General features: G+C 43.9%; 1 protein-coding gene across 1 annotated transcript in view; it reads left to right on the top strand.

Annotated features, from left to right (window-relative positions):
• trip4 (thyroid hormone receptor interactor 4) overlaps nucleotides 1-22729 on the top strand; it is an 82186-nt gene that overhangs the window by 19981 nt on the left and 39476 nt on the right. The window contains exon 11 of the mRNA XM_042316043.1: nucleotides 19329-19431. Within this exon, the coding sequence (XP_042171977.1) occupies nucleotides 19329-19431 (103 nt within the window). The remainder of the gene's footprint in view (nucleotides 1-19328; nucleotides 19432-22729) is intronic.

Genomic DNA, 22729 nt, shown 5'->3' on the forward strand with positions numbered 1-22729 from the left:
GTCAAAGACGGCATAATGGCTGGACTGGCAGCCATTGTGAGTGTACCCTTTAGGAGCAAACCAGGAAGTAAAGTATGTGCTGTGATTTGTTGATTCAACTCAATTTGAGAGTGAGGGAGAGACTGACTTTCATATGCACAAAAAGCTTATTTCTCTCATTTGGTGCACAAATTTGTTTATATCCCTGTTAGTGAGCATTTCTCCTTTGCCAAGATAATCTATCCATCAGACAGGTGTGGCATATCAAGAAGCTGATTAAACAGCATGATCATTACACAGGTGCAACTTGTGCTGGGGACAATAAAAGGCCACTCTGAAATGTGTAGTTTTATCACACAATGCCACAGATGTGAGGGAGCATGTAATTGGCATGCCAACTGCAGGAATGTCCACCAGAGCTGTTGCCAGAGAATTGAATGTTAATTTCTCTATCATAAGCCGCCTCAAGTTGTTTTAGAGTATTTGGAAGTACGTCCATCTGGCCTCAACTGAATACCACATGTAGGTCGTAGCTAGATGTTGTATACTTAAACAATAAGGCCAGAAGGGGTGTGGTATATGGCCAATATACCACGGCGAAGGGCTGTTCTTACGTGCAACTCGGAGTGCCTGGATACAGCCCTTAGGCGTGGTATATTGGCCGTATACCACACCCCCAAGGTGCCTTACTGCTATTGTAAACTGGTTACCAATGTAATTAGAGCAGTAAAAATAAATGTTTTGTCATACCTGTGGTATACGGTCTGATATACCACGGCTGTCAGCCATTCAGGGCTCGAACCTCCCAGTTTTATAATACTGTATGTATCCCCAGTATATAGAAAGAACGAGTGATGGAGAGATGACTGTTGTGTTGGCTACACAATTTCATTCCACTTCAAAAATATATTCACCCCACAGTTGCTGACAAATACAGTAATTTTTAGAATCACATCAAGTTATTTAGACAAAGTAGTTTAACATAATGTCTCACATCTACATTCACTATGTGTAAATGATCTATGTCATGTGTGTGTTTTCAGATTCACTGCTAATTCATAGCCTAGGACACCCCAAGCTCCAAACCGCACACCCACAATCTACCCCGCCAAATAGATTGGATCGATCCAAGCTCTTAATAAGAGCCAGATTTTTCACACCGTTCCCTAGCTTAGCCTGCCTTAGCGCTGGGTTAGCGACCGCAGGGCAGGTAGTCTAATCTGGCATGGTTAAAGGAGATATATGTAGAGACAAAGCTAGCTCCTATTTCTCCTTTTAGTGGAGCTGAGTGCTCTATTGATCTCTATTGACTGACCACGGGCCGGGTCATGTGGACTTGCAATTTGTGTTTCAGCAGAGGTTCCACAGTGTGTGTGTACGATGTGTAATGAGTGTATGAGGAAGAAAGAGTGTGCGTTTGTCTTTGTGTTGCTAATGTATCATAAGAAGATCTAAGTATTCAGACATTCACATGTTACAATGTGAATAGCTACCTAGCGTGTCATTAGGTTAGTCGGTATAACCACAAGTCATGTAGCTTTCATCAGGGCTGTTCATTATGTTATAGTTGTTGTTATGACTTATTAAGCAGTTAGAACAACAATTGGTCTCCATTTGGGATTTTCCTGTCTGTGTCCTATAGTGTTTCCAGGGCTGACCTCCAGTTTCCAGGGCTGACCTCCAGAGTGTCTGTGTCCTATAGCGTTTCCAGGGCTGACCTCCCACAGTGTCTGTGTCCTACAGTGTTTCCAGGGCTGACCTCCGGAGTGTCTCTGTCTGTGTCCTATATCGTTTCCAGGGCTGACCTCCCAGAGTGTCTGTGTCCTACAGTGTTTCCAGGGCTGACCTCCAGAGTGTCTGTGTCCTACAGTGTTTCCAGGGCTGACCTCCCAGAGTGTCTGTGTCCTTTAAGCGTTTCCAGGGCCGAACTCCAGAGTTGCTCTCCTCTTCTTGTTAGTGCGTCCACAAGCTCCAACTGATGCCAACGTTTCCTTGTGCAGTAATGCAATATTTATATGCTGAAAAGCCTTCCTGACACACACACACACACACACACACACACACACACACACACACACAGTGGATATACACAGTGGATATATGGGAGACAGGTTAAAGTCATACTATCCTATTTTTTTCCCCTTCTCTGTTTCTGTAACGTGTGAATCTTCAGCCGCCCCGCTGTCTTTCCCTGTCTTCTCCTTTATCAGCCCCCGGAACATATTGTCTTTCCCTGTCTTCTCCTTTATCAGCCCCGGAACATATTGTCTTTCCCTGTCTTCTCCTTTATCAGCCCCGGAACATATTGTCTTTCCCTGTCTTCTCCTTTATCAGCCCCCGGAACATATTGTCTTTCCCTGTCTTCTCCTTTATCAGCCCCCGGAACATATTGTCTTTCCCTGTCTTCTCCTTTATCAGCCCCCGGAACATATTGTCTTTCCCTGTCTTCTCCTTTATCAGCCCCTGGAAAATATTGTCTTTCCCTGTCTTCTCCTTTATCAGCCCCCTGGAAAATATTGTCTTTCCCTGTCTTCTCCTTTATCAGCCCCCGGAACATATTGTCTTTCCCTGTCTTCTCCTTTATCAGCCCCCGGAACATATTGTCTTTCCCTGTCTTCTCCTTTATCAGCCCCGGAACATATTGTCTTTCCCTGTCTTCTCCTTTATCAGCCCCCGGAACATATTGTCTTTCCCTGTCTTCTCCTTTATCAGTCTTCTCCTTTATCCCCCGGAACATATTGTCTTTCCCTGTCTTCTCCTTTATCAGCCCCGGAACATATTGTCTTTCCCTGTCTTTTCTCCTTTATCAGCCCCCGGAACATATTGTCTTTCCCTGTCTTCTCCTTTATCAACATATTGTCTTTCCCTGTCTTCTCCTTTATCAGCCCCCGGAAAATATTGTCTTTCCCTGTCTTCTCCTTTATCAGCCCCCTGGAAAATATTGTCTTTCCCTGTCTTCTCCTTTATCAGCCCCCGGAAGATATTGTCTTTCCCTGTCTTCTCCTTTATCAGCCCCGGAACATATTGTCTTTCCCTGTCTTCTCCTTTATCAGCCCCCGGAACATATTGTCTTTCCCTGTCTTCTCCTTTATCAGCCCCCGGAACATATTGTCTTTCCCTGTCTTCTCCTTTATCAGTCTTCTCCCCCGGAAAATATTGTCTTTCCCTGTCTTCTCCTTTATCAGCCCCCGGAAAATAATGTCTTTTCCTGTCTTCTCCTTTATCAGCCCCCTGGAAGATATTGTCTTTCCCTGTCTTCTCCTTTATCAGCCCCCGGAACATATTGTCTTTCCCTGTCTTCTCCTTTATCAGCCCCCGGAAAATATTGTCTTTCCCTGTCTTCTCCTTTATCAGCCCCCGGAAAATAATGTTTTTCCTGTCGCGGCTGTGAAGGTGGATGTGGTTGTTAAGAATTAAATTTCACTAGGAACAGGCTTCATTATCTTTTGTATGTGTGTCTCCACGTGCGTGGGCGCGTGGGGGAGAGGCTTTGAACACTCACCCCAATTTGTAGCCACGCACACACACACACACACACACACACACACACACACACACACCTCCTCCCTCCGTTCTGTTTCCATGCTAGGCAGTGTGCCATGGCAGAGAGAGGTCAGACAACATGTGATTCTGCAGTGGTGGTGTGGAATGCATTCAGCCCCAGTCCCCAGGCTCTGAATGACAACCAGCCAGCCAGCCCAGCCCAGCCCCTCCCAGCCAGCCAGGCCAGCCCCTCCCAGCCAGCCAGCCCAGCCAGCCAGCCAGCCAGCCAGCCAACCCAGCCAACCCAGGCAGCCCAGCCAGGCAGCCCAGCCAGGCAGCCCAGCCAGGCAGCCCAGCCAGCCAGCCAGCCAGCCAGGCAGCCCAGCCCAGCCAGCCAGCCAGGCAGCCCAGCCAGGCAGCCCAGCCAGGCAGCCCAGCCAGGCAGCCCAGCCAGCCAGCCCAGCCAGCCAGCCCAGGCAGCCCAGCCAGCCAGCCAGGCAGCCCAGCCAGCCACAGGTCTACAACACCAGGAACAATACATATGTCCATCTGCTGGACTAAATGGTTGCACTACTTATAGTTTCACTAGCGTTTTCAGAACCACTAAATTACACGCCTTTCAGTTTCAGGGAGGAAAGTCGGTTAGTATTTGGTCATATGCCCAGTTCTGTTCGGTTTTTGTTTGTTAGTGCGCTGAACCAGACTAATAGTCATTGATGGATTTTGCTCACTGTGTCCTTCCTACCTCAGCTATCCAAAACCGTCACATCAAATGAGTTGTCTTTGATGTTTTAAAAGCTCAGTCTTAGAATGCTGAAGACTATTATACACAGTAAAAGAGAAGTAATTGAATTCCAAGATAGATTATGGATTTGGATGTTCAACAGGTTCAAAGAAACTAATTAGGTCCACTGACAGTCAGTACATTTGTCGCCTTTGATTCTGAGTATAGTCCAATTGTGATGGAAGCTGAACTATCACTTTGTCATTCTACTTGACTGGTAACATATTACAATGATAAAAGCAATTAGAACCTTTTGATTCATCTTACCAAAGTATCATATCTTTAGTTATTTTATTCTGTATACTCATCGCTGTATGGATTTTAGTCCACTGTTTACTCAGTTGTTGAAGAAATGCCTGGACTAATAGCTTTCTGAGTTTTTAGGATATCATTGTTACAAAAATCTAACACCTCCATTTAATTTAACACCACAATCTCTGTGCCTTCCCAGAAATCAATGTTCCCTTTCTCTCTAATAAGCTTCAAAGAAGGAAAGAGACAGTTGCCATTGTTTTCAGTCTCCACGTCTGGTGTTCACAATGGATGCCCCAAAAATGTCTCCCTGTAAGGCCTACGTCTTTGCCAGTTTTCTGCTTGGAGTTGGGAAAGGAATGGTCCCTGAACCAGTCCAGAAACAACCCCTAGCCTCCACCAACTAGACACTTACTGTACCTCTGAAAATAATTGGATAGATATAAGCAATATGGTAGTTGGGTCCACCTTGCCCTCTGATAAACTAAGTGCAACTTCCGCTATATAGCTAACACCCATCCAATCTTCTCAGATCATACACAAATGCCTAATGCCTCTGTTAGGGGCTGTTTCTAGACTTGGCCTAATGCCTCTGCTAGGGGCTGTTTCTAGACTTGGCATAATGCCTCTGCTAGGGGCTGTTTCTAGACTTGGCCTAATGCCTCTGTTAGGGGCTGTTTCTAGACTTGGCCTAATGACTCTGTTAGGGGCTGTTTCTAGACTTGGCCTAATGCCTCTGTTAGGGGCTGTTTCTAGACTTGGCCTAATGCCTCTGCTAGGGGCTGTTTCTAGCTGGCCTAATTCTGTTAGGGGCTGTTTCTAGACTTGGCCTAATGCCTCTGCTAGGGCTGTTTCTAGACTTGGCTTAATGCCTCTGCTAGGGGCTGTTTCTAGACTTGGCCTAATGCCTCTGCTAGGGATGTTTCTAGACTTGGCCTAATGCCTCTGCTAGGGGCTGTTTCTAGACTTGGCCTAATGCCTCTGCTAGGGGCTGTTTCTAGACTTGGCCTAATGCCTCTGCTAGGGGCTGTTTCTAGACTTGGCCTAATGCCTCTGTTAAGGGCTGTTTCTAGACTTGGCCAAATTGTGGTGTAGTCGGCAAGTGTTTGGCATGGTCTGGAGGACGTCCATCTTTCTTGCTGGGACAGTGGAGGATTAAGGTAGGTATGCTTATGTGGAGGTGCTGCCATTGCAGAATGTTGGAATGATAAAAAATAGCCATCATGCCTGGAGCTTTTTGAGCTGGTATATTGTATTCACTGGTAGGCTGGTCCTGTCACCCAGGCTGGTCCTGTTACCCAGGCTGGTCCTGTCGCCCAGGCTGGTAGGCTGGTCCTGTCGCCCAGGCTGGTCCTGTCGCCCAGGCTGGTCCTGTCGCCCAGGCTGGTCCTGTCGCCCAGGCTGGTCCTGTCGCCTAGGCTGGTAGGCTGGTCCTGTCGCCTAGGCTGGTAGGCTGGTCCTGTCGCCCAGGCTGGTCCTGTCGCCCAGGCTGGTCCTGTCGCCAGGCTGGTCAGGCCCAGGCTGGTCCTGTCGCCCAGGCTGGTCCTGTCGCCCAGGCTGGTCCTGTCGCCCAGGCTGGTCCTGTCGCCCAGGCTGGTCCTGTCACCTAGGCTGGTAGGCTGGTCCTGTCGCCCAGGCTGGTCCTGTCACCTAGGCTGGTAGGCTGGTCCTGTCACCCAGGCTGGTCCTGTCACCCAGGCTGGTCCTGTCACCCAGGCTGGTCCTGTCACCCAGGCTGGTCCTGTAGGCTGGTCCTGGTCACCCAGGCTGGTCCTGTCACCCAGGCTGGTAGGCTGGTCCTGTCACCCAGGCTGGTCCTGTCACCCAGGCTGGTCCTGTCACCCAGGCTGGTAGGCTGGTCCTGTCACCCAGACTGGTCCTGTCACCTAGGCTGGTAGGCTGGTCCTGTCACCCAGGCTGGTCCTGTCACCCAGGCTGGTAGGCTGGTCCTGTCACCCAGACTGGTCCTGTCACCCAGACTGGTCCTGTCACCCAGACTGGTCCTGTCACCCAGGCTGGTAGGCTGGTCCTGTCACCCAGGCTGGTCCTGTCACCCAGGCTGCTGCTTGTTCCCGTGTCACAGGATCAGGCCCCCAGTCTTACATCTGTCTGACATTTAGCTCCTTTGTTTGTGTCAGCGTTCCGTGGGTGCGTCACGACATCATTTCAGCTCAGAGGACAGGGCTAGACAGTGCGTGTGTGTACATGTGAGGTGTGTGTGTGTTTTGGCACATGGCGGTGCGCTCACACACGTGTCTCTGTATATATAATGTCCATGTGTGTGTGTAATGGAGCAGGAGGCATCACCTTGTCAGACCTCCAGCTAAGCAGCATCACCGCTACAGGCATCTGTCTTCATGAGGGAGGGAGGGAGCTGGCTGGCTGTACCGCTGCTGCAGGGTCAAGAGATTACAAACTCAATTGTGCTCCTCAGGCGAAGGTTTGTCTGCTCAGCAACTTCCTCCCGGTGACAGATGAGAGCGAGGGAGGGAAAAGGAGGAGAGGATGCCCCGCTGCCTCGTCCTCCTCAAGTCATCCTCCTCTCTCGCCCTGTGTGTGTCACAATCTGAGGCTTGATGACCAGACAGCCTCTCCTGTACCACCTCCACTCCAAAATAGCTTCTCCTGTACCACCTCCATTCCAACACAGCCTCTCATGTACCACCTCCACTCCAAAATAGCTTCTCCTGTACCACCTCCACTCCAACACAGCTTCTCCTGTACCACCTCCACTCCAACACAGCTTCTCCTGTACCACCTCCACTCCAACACAGCCTCTCATGTACCACCTCCAGCTTCTCCTTCCATACCACCTCCACTCCAACACAGCTTCTCCTGTACCACCTCACTCCAACACAGCTTCTCCTGTACCACCTCCTGTACCACCTCCACTCCAACACAGCTTCTCCTGTACCACCTCCACTCCAACACAGCTTCTCCTGTACCACCTCCACTCCAACACAGCTTCTCCTGTACCACCTCCACTCCAACACAGCTTCTCCTCCACTCCAACACAGCTTCTCCTGTACCACCTGTACCACCTACCACCTCCACTCCAACACAGCTTCTCCTGTACCACCTCCACTCCAACACAGCTTCTCCTGTACCACCTCCACTCCAACACAGCTTCTCCTGTACCACCTCCACTCCAACACAGCTTCTCCTGTACCACCTCCACTCCAACACAGCTTCTCCTGTACCACCTCCACTCCAACACAGCTTCTCCTGTACCACCTCCACTCCAACACAGCTTCTCCTGTACCACCTCCACTCCAACACAGCTTCTCCTGTACCACCTCCACTCCAACACAGCTTCTCCTGTACCACCTCCACTCCAACACAGCTTCTCCTGTACCACCTCCACTCCAATAACAGCCTGTGGGAAGAGCTCTGTCAAACCAAGAGGCTCTATGTAACCTGGACACTTTGTATATATTTTTTCTCTTTTTCCATAACAATAAAATTCATAGAAAATATATTGTAACTTAACATTATTACTAGTGCCACAGTACAATATTATTTTAACTATGGGATAAGTGTTGTATTTTCACATGTATAGATTCACATCTTTTCTTTCATCTGTGAGCAAGCAGCCAGGACAGAGAGACCGAGAGCCAACCACTTCCCACAGGGGCTGAGTGAACACAGATGGGGGACTCTTTTCCTTTGGCCCACTATCAAAGCTAACACTCACCTCAGGAGAGAGACGTGTTCATAAACTCCCTCTCTATCTCCATTTCCCTATTATCAAATCAAAATGCAGCCATGAAACGGTTTGTTAGCTGACTGAAATCCAATCCATTTCGCTGACAGTATTGCCACTAAAGGAGGTGGATTTGTGATGGGGATAAAGGGAGATTGTGGAGGAAAATAACAAGTTTTAATGCTTAAGATTCCCTGGAGTTCTTTGAAGTCTGGTTTTGAAAGCAGACATGGTAATTGTCCCTGGGGGAATTCGTGTGTGTGTGTGTGTGTGTGTGTGTGTGTGTGTGTGTGTGTGTGTGTGTGTGTGTGTGTGTGTGTGTGTGTGTGTGTGTGTGTGTGTGTGTGTGTGTGAAGTTTGGTAAAGCCGTGTGCTAGGTAAAGAGGTTGTCTAATGCAGTGCACATGTACAATAGTCTGCCCACTAACACATCAAATGTACATTCAACACAAATGTACATTCAACACATGTACAATAGTCTGCCCACTAACACAAATGTACATTCAAATGTACATTCAACACACATATACAAGTCTGCCCACTAACACAAATGTACATTCAACACATATACAATAGTCTGCCCACTAACATCAAATGTACATTCAACACATATACAATAGTCTGCCCACTAACACAAATGTACATTCAACACATATACAATAGTCTGCCCACTAACACAAATGTACATTCAACACATATACAATAGTCTGCCCACTAACACAAATGTACATTCAACACATATACAATAGTCTGCCCACTAACACAAATGTACATTCAACACATATACAATAGTCAAATGTACATTCCACACTAACTAACACAAATGTACATTCAACACATATACAATAGTCTGCCCACTAACACAAATGTACATTCAACACATATACAATAGTCTGCCCACTAACACAAATGTACATTCAACACATATACAATAGTCTGCCCACTAACACAAATGTACATTCAACACATATACAAAGTCTGCCCACTAACACACATTCAACACACAAATGTACATTCAACACATATACAATAGTCTGCCCACTAACACAAATGTACATTCAACACATGTACAATAGTCTGCCCACTAACACAAATGTACATTCAACACAAATGTACAATAGTCTGCCCACTAACACAAATGTACATTCAACACATATACAATAGTCTGCCCACTAACACATCAAATGTACATTCAACACATGTACAATAGTCTGCCCACTAACACATCAAATGTACATTCAACACATATACAATAGTCTGCCCACTAACACAAATGTACATTCAACACATATACAATAGTCTGCCCACTAACACATCAAATGTACATTCAACACATGTACAATAGTCTGCCCACTAACACAAATGTACATTCAACACATATACAATAGTCTGCCCACTAACACAAATGTACATTCAACACATATACAATAGTCTGCCCACTAACACAAATGTACATTCAACACATGTACAATAGTCTGCCCACTAACACAAATGTACATTCAACACATGTACAATAGTCTGCCCACTAACACAAATGTACATTCAACACATATACAATAGTCTGCCCACTAACACAAATGTACATTCAACACATATACAATAGTCTGCCCACTAACACAAATGTACATTCAACACATATACAATAGTCTGCCCACTAACACAAATGTACATTCAACACATATACAATAGTCTGCCCACTAACACAAATGTACATTCAACACATATACAATAGTCTGCCCACTAACACAAATGTACATTCAACACATATACAATAGTCTGCCCACTAACACAAATGTACATTCAACACATGTACAATAGTCTGCCCACTAACACAAATGTACATTCAACACATATACAATAGTCTGCCCACTAACACAAATGTACATTCAACACATATACAGTGCCTTGCGAAAGTATTCAGCCCCCTTGAACTTTGCGACCTTTTGCCACATTTCAGGCTTCAAACATAAAGATATAAAACTGTATTTTTTTGTGAAGAATCAACAACAAGTGGGACACAATCATGAAGTGGAACGACATTTATTGGATATTTCAAACTTTTTTAACAAATCAAAAACTGAAAAATTGGGCGTGCAAAATTATTCAGCCCCCTTAAGTTAATACTTTGTAGCGCCACCTTTTGCTGCGATTACAGCTGTAAGTCGCTTGGGGTATGTCTCTATCAGTTTTGCACATCGAGAGACTGAAATTTTTTCCCATTCCTCCTTGCAAAACAGCTCGAGCTCAGTGAGGTTGGATGGAGAGCATTTGTGAACAGCAGTTTTCAGTTCTTTCCACAGATTCTCGATTGGATTCAGGTCTGGACTTTCACTTGGCCATTCTAACACCTGGATATGTTTATTTTTGAACCATTCCATTGTAGATTTTGCTTTATGTTTTGGATCATTGTCTTGTTGGAAGACAAATCTCCATCCCAGTCTCAGGTCTTTTGCAGACTCCATCAGGTTTTCTTCCAGAATGGTCGTATTTGGCTCCATCCATCTTCCCATCAATTTTAACCATCTTCCCTGTCCCTGCTGAAGAAAAGCAGGCCCAAACCATGATGCTGCCACCACCATGTTTGACAGTGGGGATGGTGTGTTCAGGGTGATGAGCTGTGTTGCTTTTACGCCAAACATAACATTTTGCATTGTTGCCAAAAAGTTCAATTTTGGTTTCATCTGACCAGAGCACCTTCTTCCACATGTTTGGTGTGTCCCCCAGGTGGCTTGTGGCAAACTTTAAACGACACTTTTTATGGATATCTTTAAGAAATGGCTTTCTTCTTGCCACTCTTCCATAAAGGCCAGATTTGTGCAATATACGACTGATTGTTGTCCTATTGACAGAGTCTCCCACCTCAGCTGTAGATCTCTGCAGTTCATCCAGAGTGATCATGGGCCTCTTGGCTGCATCTCTGATCAGTCTTCTCCTTGTATGAGCTGAAAGTTTAGAGGGATGGCCAGGTCTTGGTAGATTTGCAGTGGTCTGATACTCCTTCCATTTCAATATTATTGCTTGCACAGTGCTCCTTGGGATGTTTAAAGCTTGGGAAATCTTTTTGTATCCAAATCCGGCTTTAAACTTCTTCACAACAGTATCTCGGACCTGCCTGGTGTGTTCCTTGTTCTTCATGATGCTCTCTGCGCTTTTAATGGACCTCTGAGACTATCACAGTGCAGGTGCATTTATACGGAGACTTGATTACACACAGGTGGATTGTATTTATCATCATTAGTCATTTAGGTCAACATTGGATCATTCAGAGATCCTCACTGAACTTCTGGAGAGAGTTTGCTGCACTGAAAGTAAAGGGGCTGAATAATTTTGCACGCCCAATTTTTCAGTTTTTGATTTGTTAAAAAAGTTTGAAATATCCAATAAATGTCGTTCCACTTCATGATTGTGTCCCACTTGTTGTTGATTCTTCACAAAAAAATACAGTTTTGTATCTTTATGTTTGAAGCCTGAAATGTGGCAAAAGGTCGCAAAGTTCAAGGGGGCCGAATACTTTTGCAAGGCACTGTACAATAGTCTGCCCACTAACACAAATGTACATTCAACACATGTACAATAGTCTGCCCACTAACACAAATGTACATTCAACACATATACAATAGTCTGCCCACTAACACAAATGTACATTCAACACATATACAATAGTCTGCCCACTAACACAAATGTACATTCAACACATATACAATAGTCTGCCCACTAACACAAATGTACATTCAACACATATACAATAGTCTGCCCACTAACACAAATGTACAATAGTCTGCCCACTAACACAAATGTACATTCAACACATATACAATAGTCTGCCCACTAACACAAATGTACAATAGTCTGCCCACTAACACAAATGTACATTCAACACATATACAATAGTCTGCCCACTAACACAAATGTACATTCAACACATGTAGGTGCAGTGATTCCATGATTTTATGGTGTATTATTATTACACTGTAGTTCTATATTTCCTCTAGCATTTTTGTCCAAGTGCTGGTAACTTTTTGTCAAGTGCTATTTAGATGTTTGGTATAGGTTTACAGAGACACGTTTCTCAAGTGCATGGTTATTCCCTAAATAGTCAAAAAAGAGATGTCGAATTTACAAATATTCGACACATAGTAGGTTAAACACGCTATTTTCCTTCTCTGTCAGAACCTAGTAGACTTCAGACAGAGAGGTAACTGTAGGCTTATACTGTAGATCAGACCCAATGCCAGGAACGTTCCAGTGGGAAAGGTTGTTGAGTCTAAAAACACTGTGGGTGTTGTGAGGCCGTCCTGTTTTCTTGCCGTTCGAGGCCCACCACAGGAGGTGAAGTCATAAACAGGGCTGGGAAAATGGGACTTCGCTATGCGAGGCAACTGGTGTAAATCTTCCTGTGCAAACACATGACTTCATTACACCTGTCATCACTAAAGCTAAATTGCTAATGTGTCTCTTGCTAGCTCTTCACTGAGGCTCTCTGCGATTTGAATCGTCATGTTTGTGGAGCCCTGAGGTAAAATAAATAAACCATGATGATCCGACCCACTTGTCAAACTGCAGGAGCTTTAAAGTCCCTGTGCAGTCAAAAAATAAATGAAGTGTTCTTGTGTTTTATATAGTTGTCCACACGGAGTTGGGATATAACTGTAACATTTTGAAAATGATGATAATGTGTTTTTAGTGTCAGCGGTTTGAAAAGACCGCCTAAAATGTCAGCCTGTTTATGTGGGCTGGCGTTTTGGCCTGGTGACATCACCAGGCAGTAAATGACTTAATAGACCAATACGAGAGTTCCAGACCTCTCTGCCAATAACAGCTAGTTTTCACTTTCCCCTCCCCTCTCAAAACACTGACAGACAGTTCGAGATAAATTATTGCTTGAGCAATCTTTGCTAAGTTATTTCTGCTTCTTTTTGACCATTTTAATTGAAAACGATCACAGTAAGGTACTTAATTGTTACCCAGAATTGATTTGATATTGAGATAAAAACAACTGCATTGGACCTTTTTAAAGCTTTAATCTTTCATTAAAACAATAACAAAGTGGTTCTGTTAAAAAGCTGAGGGATGGGCCTGGAGAAATGTAACATTGGAGAAACAAACATTGGAGTTCATATGTTGGGTTCTGATGGGGTGTGACAGTTGAACTAAGCTCATGAGACATAAGTTATGTTCTTAAAAACAATTGTATAAAATGTGTATATAGCATTAATGTATAAGTCAAAAAATGTATGAAGTAACTAATGATTTTACATATACATTTCAGTAATTTATCAAACACTCTTATCCACAGCGACTGACAGTTAGGGCATTCATATTAAGATAGCTAGGTGAGACAACCACATCACAGTCATAGTAAGTACATTTGTCGTAAATAAAGAGATTATCAGCAAAGTCAGAGCTAGTAAGATAAGTGCAATGTTGTTGTTGTTTTGGGGGGGGTGTAAGACTGAGATGTGTTATTTAAGATCCTGAAGAGGGAGGGTTTCAGATGTTTTCAGAAGATTGGCTAGGAGGCTGCTGTCCTAGCATCAGGGGGAAACTGGTTCCACCAATGGGGTGCCAGGACAGAGAAGACCTTTGATTGGGCTGAACGGGAGCTGTTTCAGTTCAGCAGTTAAAGAGGACAATGTTAGCTTTCATTATCAATTGTGTCATAGTTACAACTCGAAACCAAGTCTTGCGCTAGCTAGCTACTCCATTTATGTTAGTGTTAACAGTCAGTCTGCCAGGAGAGACTATGTAATAAGTCCTTTTATAATTATCCACATAAAACAGTCTTTGTTCTTCAGATAAACTTAAATCAACACCAGAGGTCCCAGTATGGCTATATTGGAAAGAAAAGTCCTCATGTTTAGCCTGGGTATGTAGCTGTGTTTTAGCAGTCGAGCGGACTTACACAATGGAATAATTGAACGACCCTCCTTGCCGGCTCAGAGCTCCTAATAAACAGACATGTCTTTCCTCGGCTTGATGATATTAATAATGTACAAAATGAGTCCGTGTTGGACACTCTTAGATAATTAATGTGCACTCTCCTACTTGACACCGGTTGATTCTGTGGCTGAAGGACAGTCTGTAATACAGCAGTTTCATATTGATGTGGATTACTTTCTCATAATGTTCTTGTGGTGAAAGTTGTGGCAATGAAGATGTTCAGCCATTCAACATAAATGTGTTGTTATGCTACTGAAGGAGTGTTGTCAGCTTCTTGGCAATTTCAGACTTGTTTGGGTGCTTCCTGTTACTAAAGCAAATGGTTTATAAAGATGGAATCCTTAAGGTGGTCAGTCACTTTGTTCTTCAGGATGTCTGCCTTCTACAAATACTTCTCTTTACTAGTTTTTCCACCGTTCCTTGACTTTGTAATTTGTTCAGAAACATTAAATGTAACACATTTTAAAAGATTTCCTAGGAGCAGTCCGAATAAACGGCTACAAAGCTACAATCAGCTGGATGAGAATGAATGGGTGGAACAAGAATGACTATATTGAAGCTCAGTGATCTGAAAAGCCACCCTCCACCACTATCATTTCTTTTAGCTTGAAGTGGGTTTACAGTGAAGACACAGGTCACATGACCCATCAACGGGACTCAGACCAGTGCTTCTGTTTCTTTACTCTCAGTGTGAAACCAGCCTTGACAAAGCCTTAGTATTTTGGGTTTTCCACCCACTCTCTCTTTTTTTCTGTCTTTGTCTCTCTCTGTTTCTCTCTTTCAATCTTTCTCTTCTGATTTCTCTGCCTCTTCTCTCTGTCTCTATCCATCTCTGTCTCTCCCTCTCTTCCCACCCTCCCTCTTTTTCCCACCCTTTGTTAAAAGCCTCCTCCACAGCTCCCTGCTCCTGTGGCTCAGTAGCTCCCTGCCAATGAAGGCCTTTTTATTGGGCTGAGATTGAGTGCAGCCAAGCGGGGCCTGACCAGGCAGGGCCAAAGCCACAGCCACACAGGCCCATTACCACCACCGCTGCCGCGCAGCGCCTGGCCTCAGAGAGAGAGAGAGGAGATTGCTTGTCTCTGCCTCCCCTAATTGCCGACAGCAGCTGAAAAGGACCAGGGAGAGTGAGAGGGGGGGAGGCAGAGCAAACAGTATTGGCTTGTTCACCAGTCATAGACCAGCAGCATGGACCCATACAGCTTATAGGGCTCTTGCTGTTCTGTTGGAAGCCCAGAGCTGTGTTTTTCTGTAGTTTTGGGCCGTGCAGGGTGGAGTTCACCCTACTTGTTGATCTGATGTCACGTTAGCAGTTTACCTACTTGTGATTGAGGTTTGTGTTTGACGAGGGTGAACTGCTTCTAGATCTGTGCCGAGGGCCAAATTCTATCCCGTGTCTTTGTGAGGGGACATAGGTGGGCGCAGCCTTTGGGGGCCTTGGTGCACTTTCTCTGCCCCTTGAATGATCCTGTAATATCCTCCTCACCTAGCCAACATCCCCGTCCTGCAGAGTATGTCTCTGGTCTCCAATGGACTCTGTGAATTTCATATTATTACAGGCGCTTATTGTTGCAGCCCGCTGGCAATATCCCAGCAAATTGAAAAGAATGGGCCGTTTATTAACTTGGCTGAGGCGTATGGAGAGGCTGCAAGCCATTTTTTTCATTTCCTTTTCCCCCACTGTGTTTATAGGGGGTTGTTTTCATTCAAGAGCCTCTCTTTTCTGAAATGTCTGTACTGTAGGGAAGGTGGCTAACCCACCACTCACCACCTGGGAAACTATTATTAAAGAGCTGCAGTACGTTGAGCCGCGGAATCCTTAGCAGACTGAAGACTCTCAAAGAAGAGCTGGCTAGTTCACTGTGTCCTCTCCTTGAACACCCAAAAACACTTTTTTAATGAGGGTATCGTTGCAAAACTAAAAGAAGGTGCCTGTAACATTGCTGAGAGAGTTGCCATTGTCAGTGAAACCATAGCAACATTGGCAGCAGTCAAACCTGCCGGTGCCTGCTTGCTAACGATTTGGAAATTCTCCAAACTTTTGGAAGAGTTGCACATTTTGGACACATCTTCCCAGTGTTTGTGACTGTGAGAGAATTAGCACGAAACTAGCAATTGAACACTTGAACCAGTTTGAGGTCCAATCTGCCCTCATATTTTCATCAAGTCTAAGACATTTGCATGATTTGAGACAGAAGATTTCGAGAACCTAGACTCAAAACTCAATATATATATTTTTATATACTTTCTTTGTTGGGATGCAGTTTAATTTAAAACATTAGGGCAAACTGTACAAATGTGGCTCTTAATTAAAAATGTTAAGCTTTTAATGATGTCAAACCTTCAGTGTGTACGAGGCCTACGTTATCAGAGAGGTTTTGGAATATGGAACAATGAAGGTTTTTATGGAGTCAGAGTTGTATCCCTTTGTTAGCGTGTGTATTTTGACCTCATTAGATCATGCCTGATGCATTTGGAGTGTTTGAGTGAGCCACTGCTACGGCCCAATGTTTCATGCCTTTTTGATTAGCATGGTATGGAAACAATTAGACTCGGGGAGGGGAGGCAAAGCCGGCTCCATTCAACAGCTTTAAATGCTAATTGGCTAATGGAGGATGAAAGAGCGGGCGACCGGCTTCGTTTTTGACATGAGCTCACCCAGACGCTGGATTCAGCTACTCTCAATTCATCTGGATTTAGACGGACCACCACAACCACCATTTTGTTTTCCTTTCAAAACCTGGAAAAATACTACTACTGCCATCTCAAAGCTGAATGTGCTTACACACTCCCAAGTTAGCTTTAAGTGAGAATATTCAACCACGCATCACAGCAGGCGAAAACACATGTAAGGGAAGCGTTTGACGTCTTCTGTAATGGACTGGCTGCACCGGTCTTATAAATACACCTCCTCCATACCCAAGTGGAACAAGGAGGCCTCTCTTCCTACAGACTGACGTTCATAATTGCCGTAGTGGGATGCTTGCTTTAGGATATGGGCTATTTCCCCTGACTGAGATGATAGAAGAGGGATAGCTATGCAGTATGATATAGGACTTCCATCTTTTCTGTGGACAACCCCTGTGTTCGCTAACCCCCGTAACCACTCGGAATGTTGCAAAATTGGTGAGAGATTTATGGCGCTACTCTCCCACTTTAGCAGAGAAGCACTCAAAGGTTGAACCTCACACTTCGCTACCGGAGTGTCATTCAGAGCCGGTCTGCAAAACACCATCACCACTAGTGTGTTTCTATCGGGTTCTACAACAAGCCGTCACTGTGGAATCCCTGTTGAGCTTCAGAGGGTGTTCAATGATGTTTCATCACATGTGGTTATTACGGTCAGTTCAGCGTTGACTGGGAAGTGTAATAAGCAGCCCCATCACCTCTCCCAGTTTGTCAGGAACCACACAAACTGTCTGTCTTGTCGATTCTCCTAAAAGCCCTGGATTAGTCACAACCTTCAGTGCTGCTCTTAAGAGAGACAGAGGGGGTGTAGAGGAAAGAAGAGGGCCGTCATGAAAAGACGCCGCTTCCTGATTTCGCAGAGATGCAATCACTGCACTATCTGATAGACGTGCTGGAGGAAATTGGATGAGCTGAGAGCTGCTCCACCTGGACAGATTGGAAAGATGACTCCTTTGTCATGAAAGTGTCAGTCAATTCCCCCTACTGTCACCTGAACAACCAATCAGAGGGAGGGAGAGATGTTTCTTCTTTCCAGGGCTCCATGCTTTGCAGTGGGAGTGTTAATTGTACTGTCTGGAGCTAGGACCTGAAAGAGATGTCATATTGTGTAAATAATAAAGCTGTCACAGTAGAGAGATGATTACAGCTGTAATAACAAGCTACAACATGATGATACCAATTTGATAACACTTCATTTTAAGGGTCCATAGTAAACCATTTGTAAGGCATTTACAGTTTGCTCACCATTTATAAATCATTACTCCCACCTGTGTAAATGTTAGTAAGCTAGTTATTCAGACATGAATATATATTTCCTTTAACATCCTGTGTTGTGTGCTTGTTTTTGATTTTGACCAGGTACTGCTGGAATGGCTACCAATAACATGGCCTTCGTTTTGTGAGAAATTACACTGGTCACTCAAAACATTTATGAAGTATTTTAAAAATATTAATAGGACTCCGTTTAGATTAGGGACTGCAAAAATAATTGACTAATGATTAGTAAATGGTTTAATAATGTGGGAGTAATGATTAATACATGGTGAACACACAATTTATAAATGCCTTCTAAATGGTTTATTATGGAACCTTATAATGAAGTGTTACTAGTAATTTAATTTCCCCCACATCCAGCCCCTCCCTCTTTTTTCTACCACTATGTCTTTATAAAATCATGTTTTGTAGAACAGATGAAGATGTATGTAGAATGATGATGATGTATGTAGAACAGATGAAGATGTATGTAGAATGATGATGATGTATGTAGAACAGATGAAGATGTATGTAGAATGATGATGATGTATGTAGAACAGATGAAGATGTATGTAGAATGATGATGATGTATGTAGAACAGATGAAGATATATGTAGAATGATGATGATGTATGTAGAACAGATGAAGATGTATGTAGAATGATGATGATGTATGTAGAACAGATGAAGATGTATGTAGAATGATGATGATGTATGTAGAACAGATGAAGATGTATGTAGAATGATGATGATGTATGTAGAACAGATGAAGATGTATGTAGAATGATGATGATGTATGTAGAACAGATGAGGATGTATGTAGAATGATGATGGTGTATGTAGAATGATGATGGTGTATGTAGAATGATGATGTATGTAGAATGATGATGATGTATGTAGAATGATGATGTCATGTTGCGTAACCCCTCTGATGATTGTGGTGTCTCAGTGTCGTGTTTGTTTCATAATGTCATGACAAGTTATAAGGTGTTACGCCACCCTTTCCACAGGGATGTAGAGATTCCATGTAAACATGCTTCAATTAAAAACTGAGAACCCTTTATTCCAGGTTATATTGCTTTCATGTCTATGGTATTACTCTGATAATAACAGGTTCTATCTACCTGTAGGTTCTCTGTCCTTCCTGACCAGGATGTATCAGTCTAACAGCAATGAAGGTTCCCAGTGTCACCACTCCTGTCTGTCCTTAGGAAAAGCAGTGCTCTGACTGTTTCTGTGTTTCCTGCAGTTTCCTCAGACCTGCGAGGAGTCTGGATCTCCGTTCGTCTTCGTCTGCACCAACCCTCAGGAGCTGCTGGTGAAATTCCCCATGAAAGGGAAACATAAGATCTGTAAGTGCTGCGTCTTTCTGTGTCTCAGAGTAGATCCCAACAAGTCTGGTTGAACTTTCTGTGTCACAGAGTAGATCCCAACGAGTCTGGTAGAGCCTTCTGTGTCACAGAGTAGATCCCAACAAGTCTGGTTGAGCTTTCTGTGTCACAAAGTAGATCCCAACGAGTCTGGTAGAGCTTTCTGTGTCACAGATTAGATCCCAACGAGTCTGGTAGAGCTTTCTGTGTCACAGAGTAGATCCCAACGAGTCTGGTAGAGCTTTCTGTGTCGCAGAGTAGATCCCAACGAGTCTGGTAGAGCTTTCTGTGTCGCAGAGTAGATCCCAACGAGTCTGGTAGAGCTTTCTGTGTCGCAGAGTAGATCCCAACGAGTTTGGTTGAGCTTTCTGTGTCGCAGAGTAGATCCCAACGAGTTTGGTTGAGCTTTCTGTGTCGCAGAGTAGATCCCAACGAGTTTGGTTGAGCTTTCTGTGTCGCAGAGTAGATCCCAATGAGTTTGGTTGAGCTTTCTGTGTCGCAGAGTAAATCCCAACGAGTTTGGTTGAGCTTTCTGTGTCGCAGAGTAGTAGATCCCAACGAGTTTGGTTGAGCTTTCTGTGTCGCAGAGTAGTAGATCCCAACGAGTTTGGTTGAGCTTTCTGTGTCGCAGAGTAGTAGATCCCAACGAGTTTGGTTGAGCTTTCTGTGTCGCAGAGTAGTAGATCCCAACGAGTTTGGTTGAGCTTTCTGTGTCGCAGAGTAGTAGATCCCAACGAGTTTGGTTGAGCTTTCTGTGTCGCAGAGTAGTAGATCCCAACGAGTTTGGTTGAGCTTTCTGTGTCGCAGAGTAGTAGATCCCAACGAGTTTGGTTGAGCTTTCTGTGTCGCAGAGTAGTAGATCCCAACGAGTTTGGTTGAGCTTTCTGTGTCGCAGAGTAGTAGATCCCGACGGGTTTGGTTGAGATTTCTGTGGTGGAACAAAATTCTCACACAAGCGCTGCATGTACACACACACACACACACGCACACACTGTATACACACAAACAAACATAGGTCTTGTGCAAAAATGAACATGTTTTGCAAAAGATTTTAAAAAAATATTAATGCGCTCACAAAGTCTCTCAAAGAGCAATCTGTAAAGACAAGATGTTGATGTCAGGTTGCCCAGGGGATGTGGGAGACTGTAGCTACTGTAGTGTCAGTGTTGTTAATGTATGGTGTGATTTCTAATAGGTCAGAGCACATTCCCCCGCTGTAGCTGGGGATGTACCTGCAAGCTCTCTTGTTCATATTTCACAAACTCCTGAGACATGAAGGGTTGTTTATGTCCCCCTCTCCCGTCTCCGGTCCTTTAAGATGGACGGCGGGTCTTTGGGAGATTCAAGGTAAAAGACTAGCACTGCCCTTGATCAGTAGGGGAGGATTTCCGTTGTATTGTGAAGGGGTGAATTCAAGCAACAGCCCAGAGGGTTAAGGTGCTTGTGCTCATAAAAAACAACAATAGATATATCATCTGAGGAAACCATTTAGTCATAATTATGTATTTGCTAACTGGTTCCACTCCCATTGATTTGCACAGAGTTATGCTAATGTTAAGCTGTGAGCTAACTGCACTAACCCAAATCTTAGATCCCTGACGTTGAGTCCATAGACCACTAAGTCTAGGCATCCATTCTAAACAGTAACATGTATATTTTGAATGCACTATCCCTTTAATACATTGAATAATGCCTTATTACCTTTATATTGAGTGTAACCTATAAGATATCCAACTAGTCCCCAGACAGTTCATTTCTAGCACACTACTGTCATCTCCTCTTTATATCCAGCTAGTATTTCACCCTCTATTACTCTGCAGCCTCTGAAGGCTCAGAACCATCTCCAGGGAGACCACCTGTGAACCCCCCACAAGTGCTGGTGGGTGGGGGGGTGTCTGTGTGTTTCCGTGAGTCAAACGGGGGAACCTGCTGTTAGAAGCTGGCCGAGTATTTAGAGGGTTAGCTGCTGGAGCCAAGCAGACATTCTGTATCTATTCACAGTGTCTCTCTGTCACTCTCTGTTTCTGTGTCTCTCTCCCTCACTCTCTCAATTCAATTTAATTACATTTCAATTCTCTGTCTCTCTCCCTCTCTCAATTCAATTTCAATTCTCTCTCTCTCTCTCTCACTCACTCACTCTTTCGTTCTTGTCTTCCGCCTGGGTTGCCTCCCTAGCACACAGGGTCAGGGGGCTACTGCCGCCACTCTCGTTCAGGGAGGCCCAGTGGGACTGTTCTTCAGCCCTCCACTGTGTTAGCCAGGAAAGGACCTCTTCTCTTGTCCAGCTAGCTGCCTCAGACCTGACAGGGCAGCAGAGCGGTGGAAGGATTAGACAGGAAAGGACCTCTTCTCTTGTCCAGCTAGCTGCCTCAGACCTGACAGGGCAGCAGAGCGGTGAAAGGATTAGACAGGAAAGGACCTCTTCTCTTGTCCAGCTAGCTGCCTCAGACCTGACAGGGCAGCAGAGCGGTGGAAGGATTAGACAGGAAAGGACCTCTTCTCTTGTCCAGCTAGCTGCCTCAGACCTGACAGGGCAGCAGAGCGGTGGAAGGATTAGACAGGAAAGGACCTCTTCTCTTGTCCAGCTAGCTGCCTCAGACCTGACAGGGCAGCAGAGCGGTGGAAGGATTAGCCAGTGTTGACACTTTACTTAAAGGTCTGCTAGTAAACTGCTTATGAACGTTGACTTATTTAGAAACTATTTACTATTAAACTATTTACTATTAAACTATTTACTATTAAACTATTTACTATTAAACTATTTACTATTAAACTATTTACTAATGACTATTAAACTATTCACTATTAAACTATTTACTATTAAACTATTCACTATTAAACTATTCACTATTAAACTATTCACTATTAAACTATTCACTATTAAACTATTTACTGTTAAACTATTTACTGTTAAACTATTTACTATTAAACTATTTACTGTTAAACTATTCACTATTAAACTATTTACTGTTAAACTATTTCCTAATGAAAACTATTCACTATTAAACTATTTACTATTAAACTATTTACTATTAAACTATTTACTATTAAACTATTTACTATTAAACTATTTACTAATGAAAACTATTCACTATTAAACTATTTACTATTAAACTATTCACTATTAAACTATTCACTATTAAACTATTCACTATTAAACTATTCACTATTAAACTATTCACTATTAAACTATTCACTATTAAACTATTTACTATTAAACTATTTACTATTAAACTATTCACTATTAAACTATTCACTATTAAACTATTCACTATTAAAC

This window comes from Oncorhynchus tshawytscha, unplaced genomic scaffold (genome assembly GCF_018296145.1).
Source record: "Oncorhynchus tshawytscha isolate Ot180627B unplaced genomic scaffold, Otsh_v2.0 Un_contig_14872_pilon_pilon, whole genome shotgun sequence".
NCBI lineage: Eukaryota > Metazoa > Chordata > Actinopteri > Salmoniformes > Salmonidae > Oncorhynchus > Oncorhynchus tshawytscha.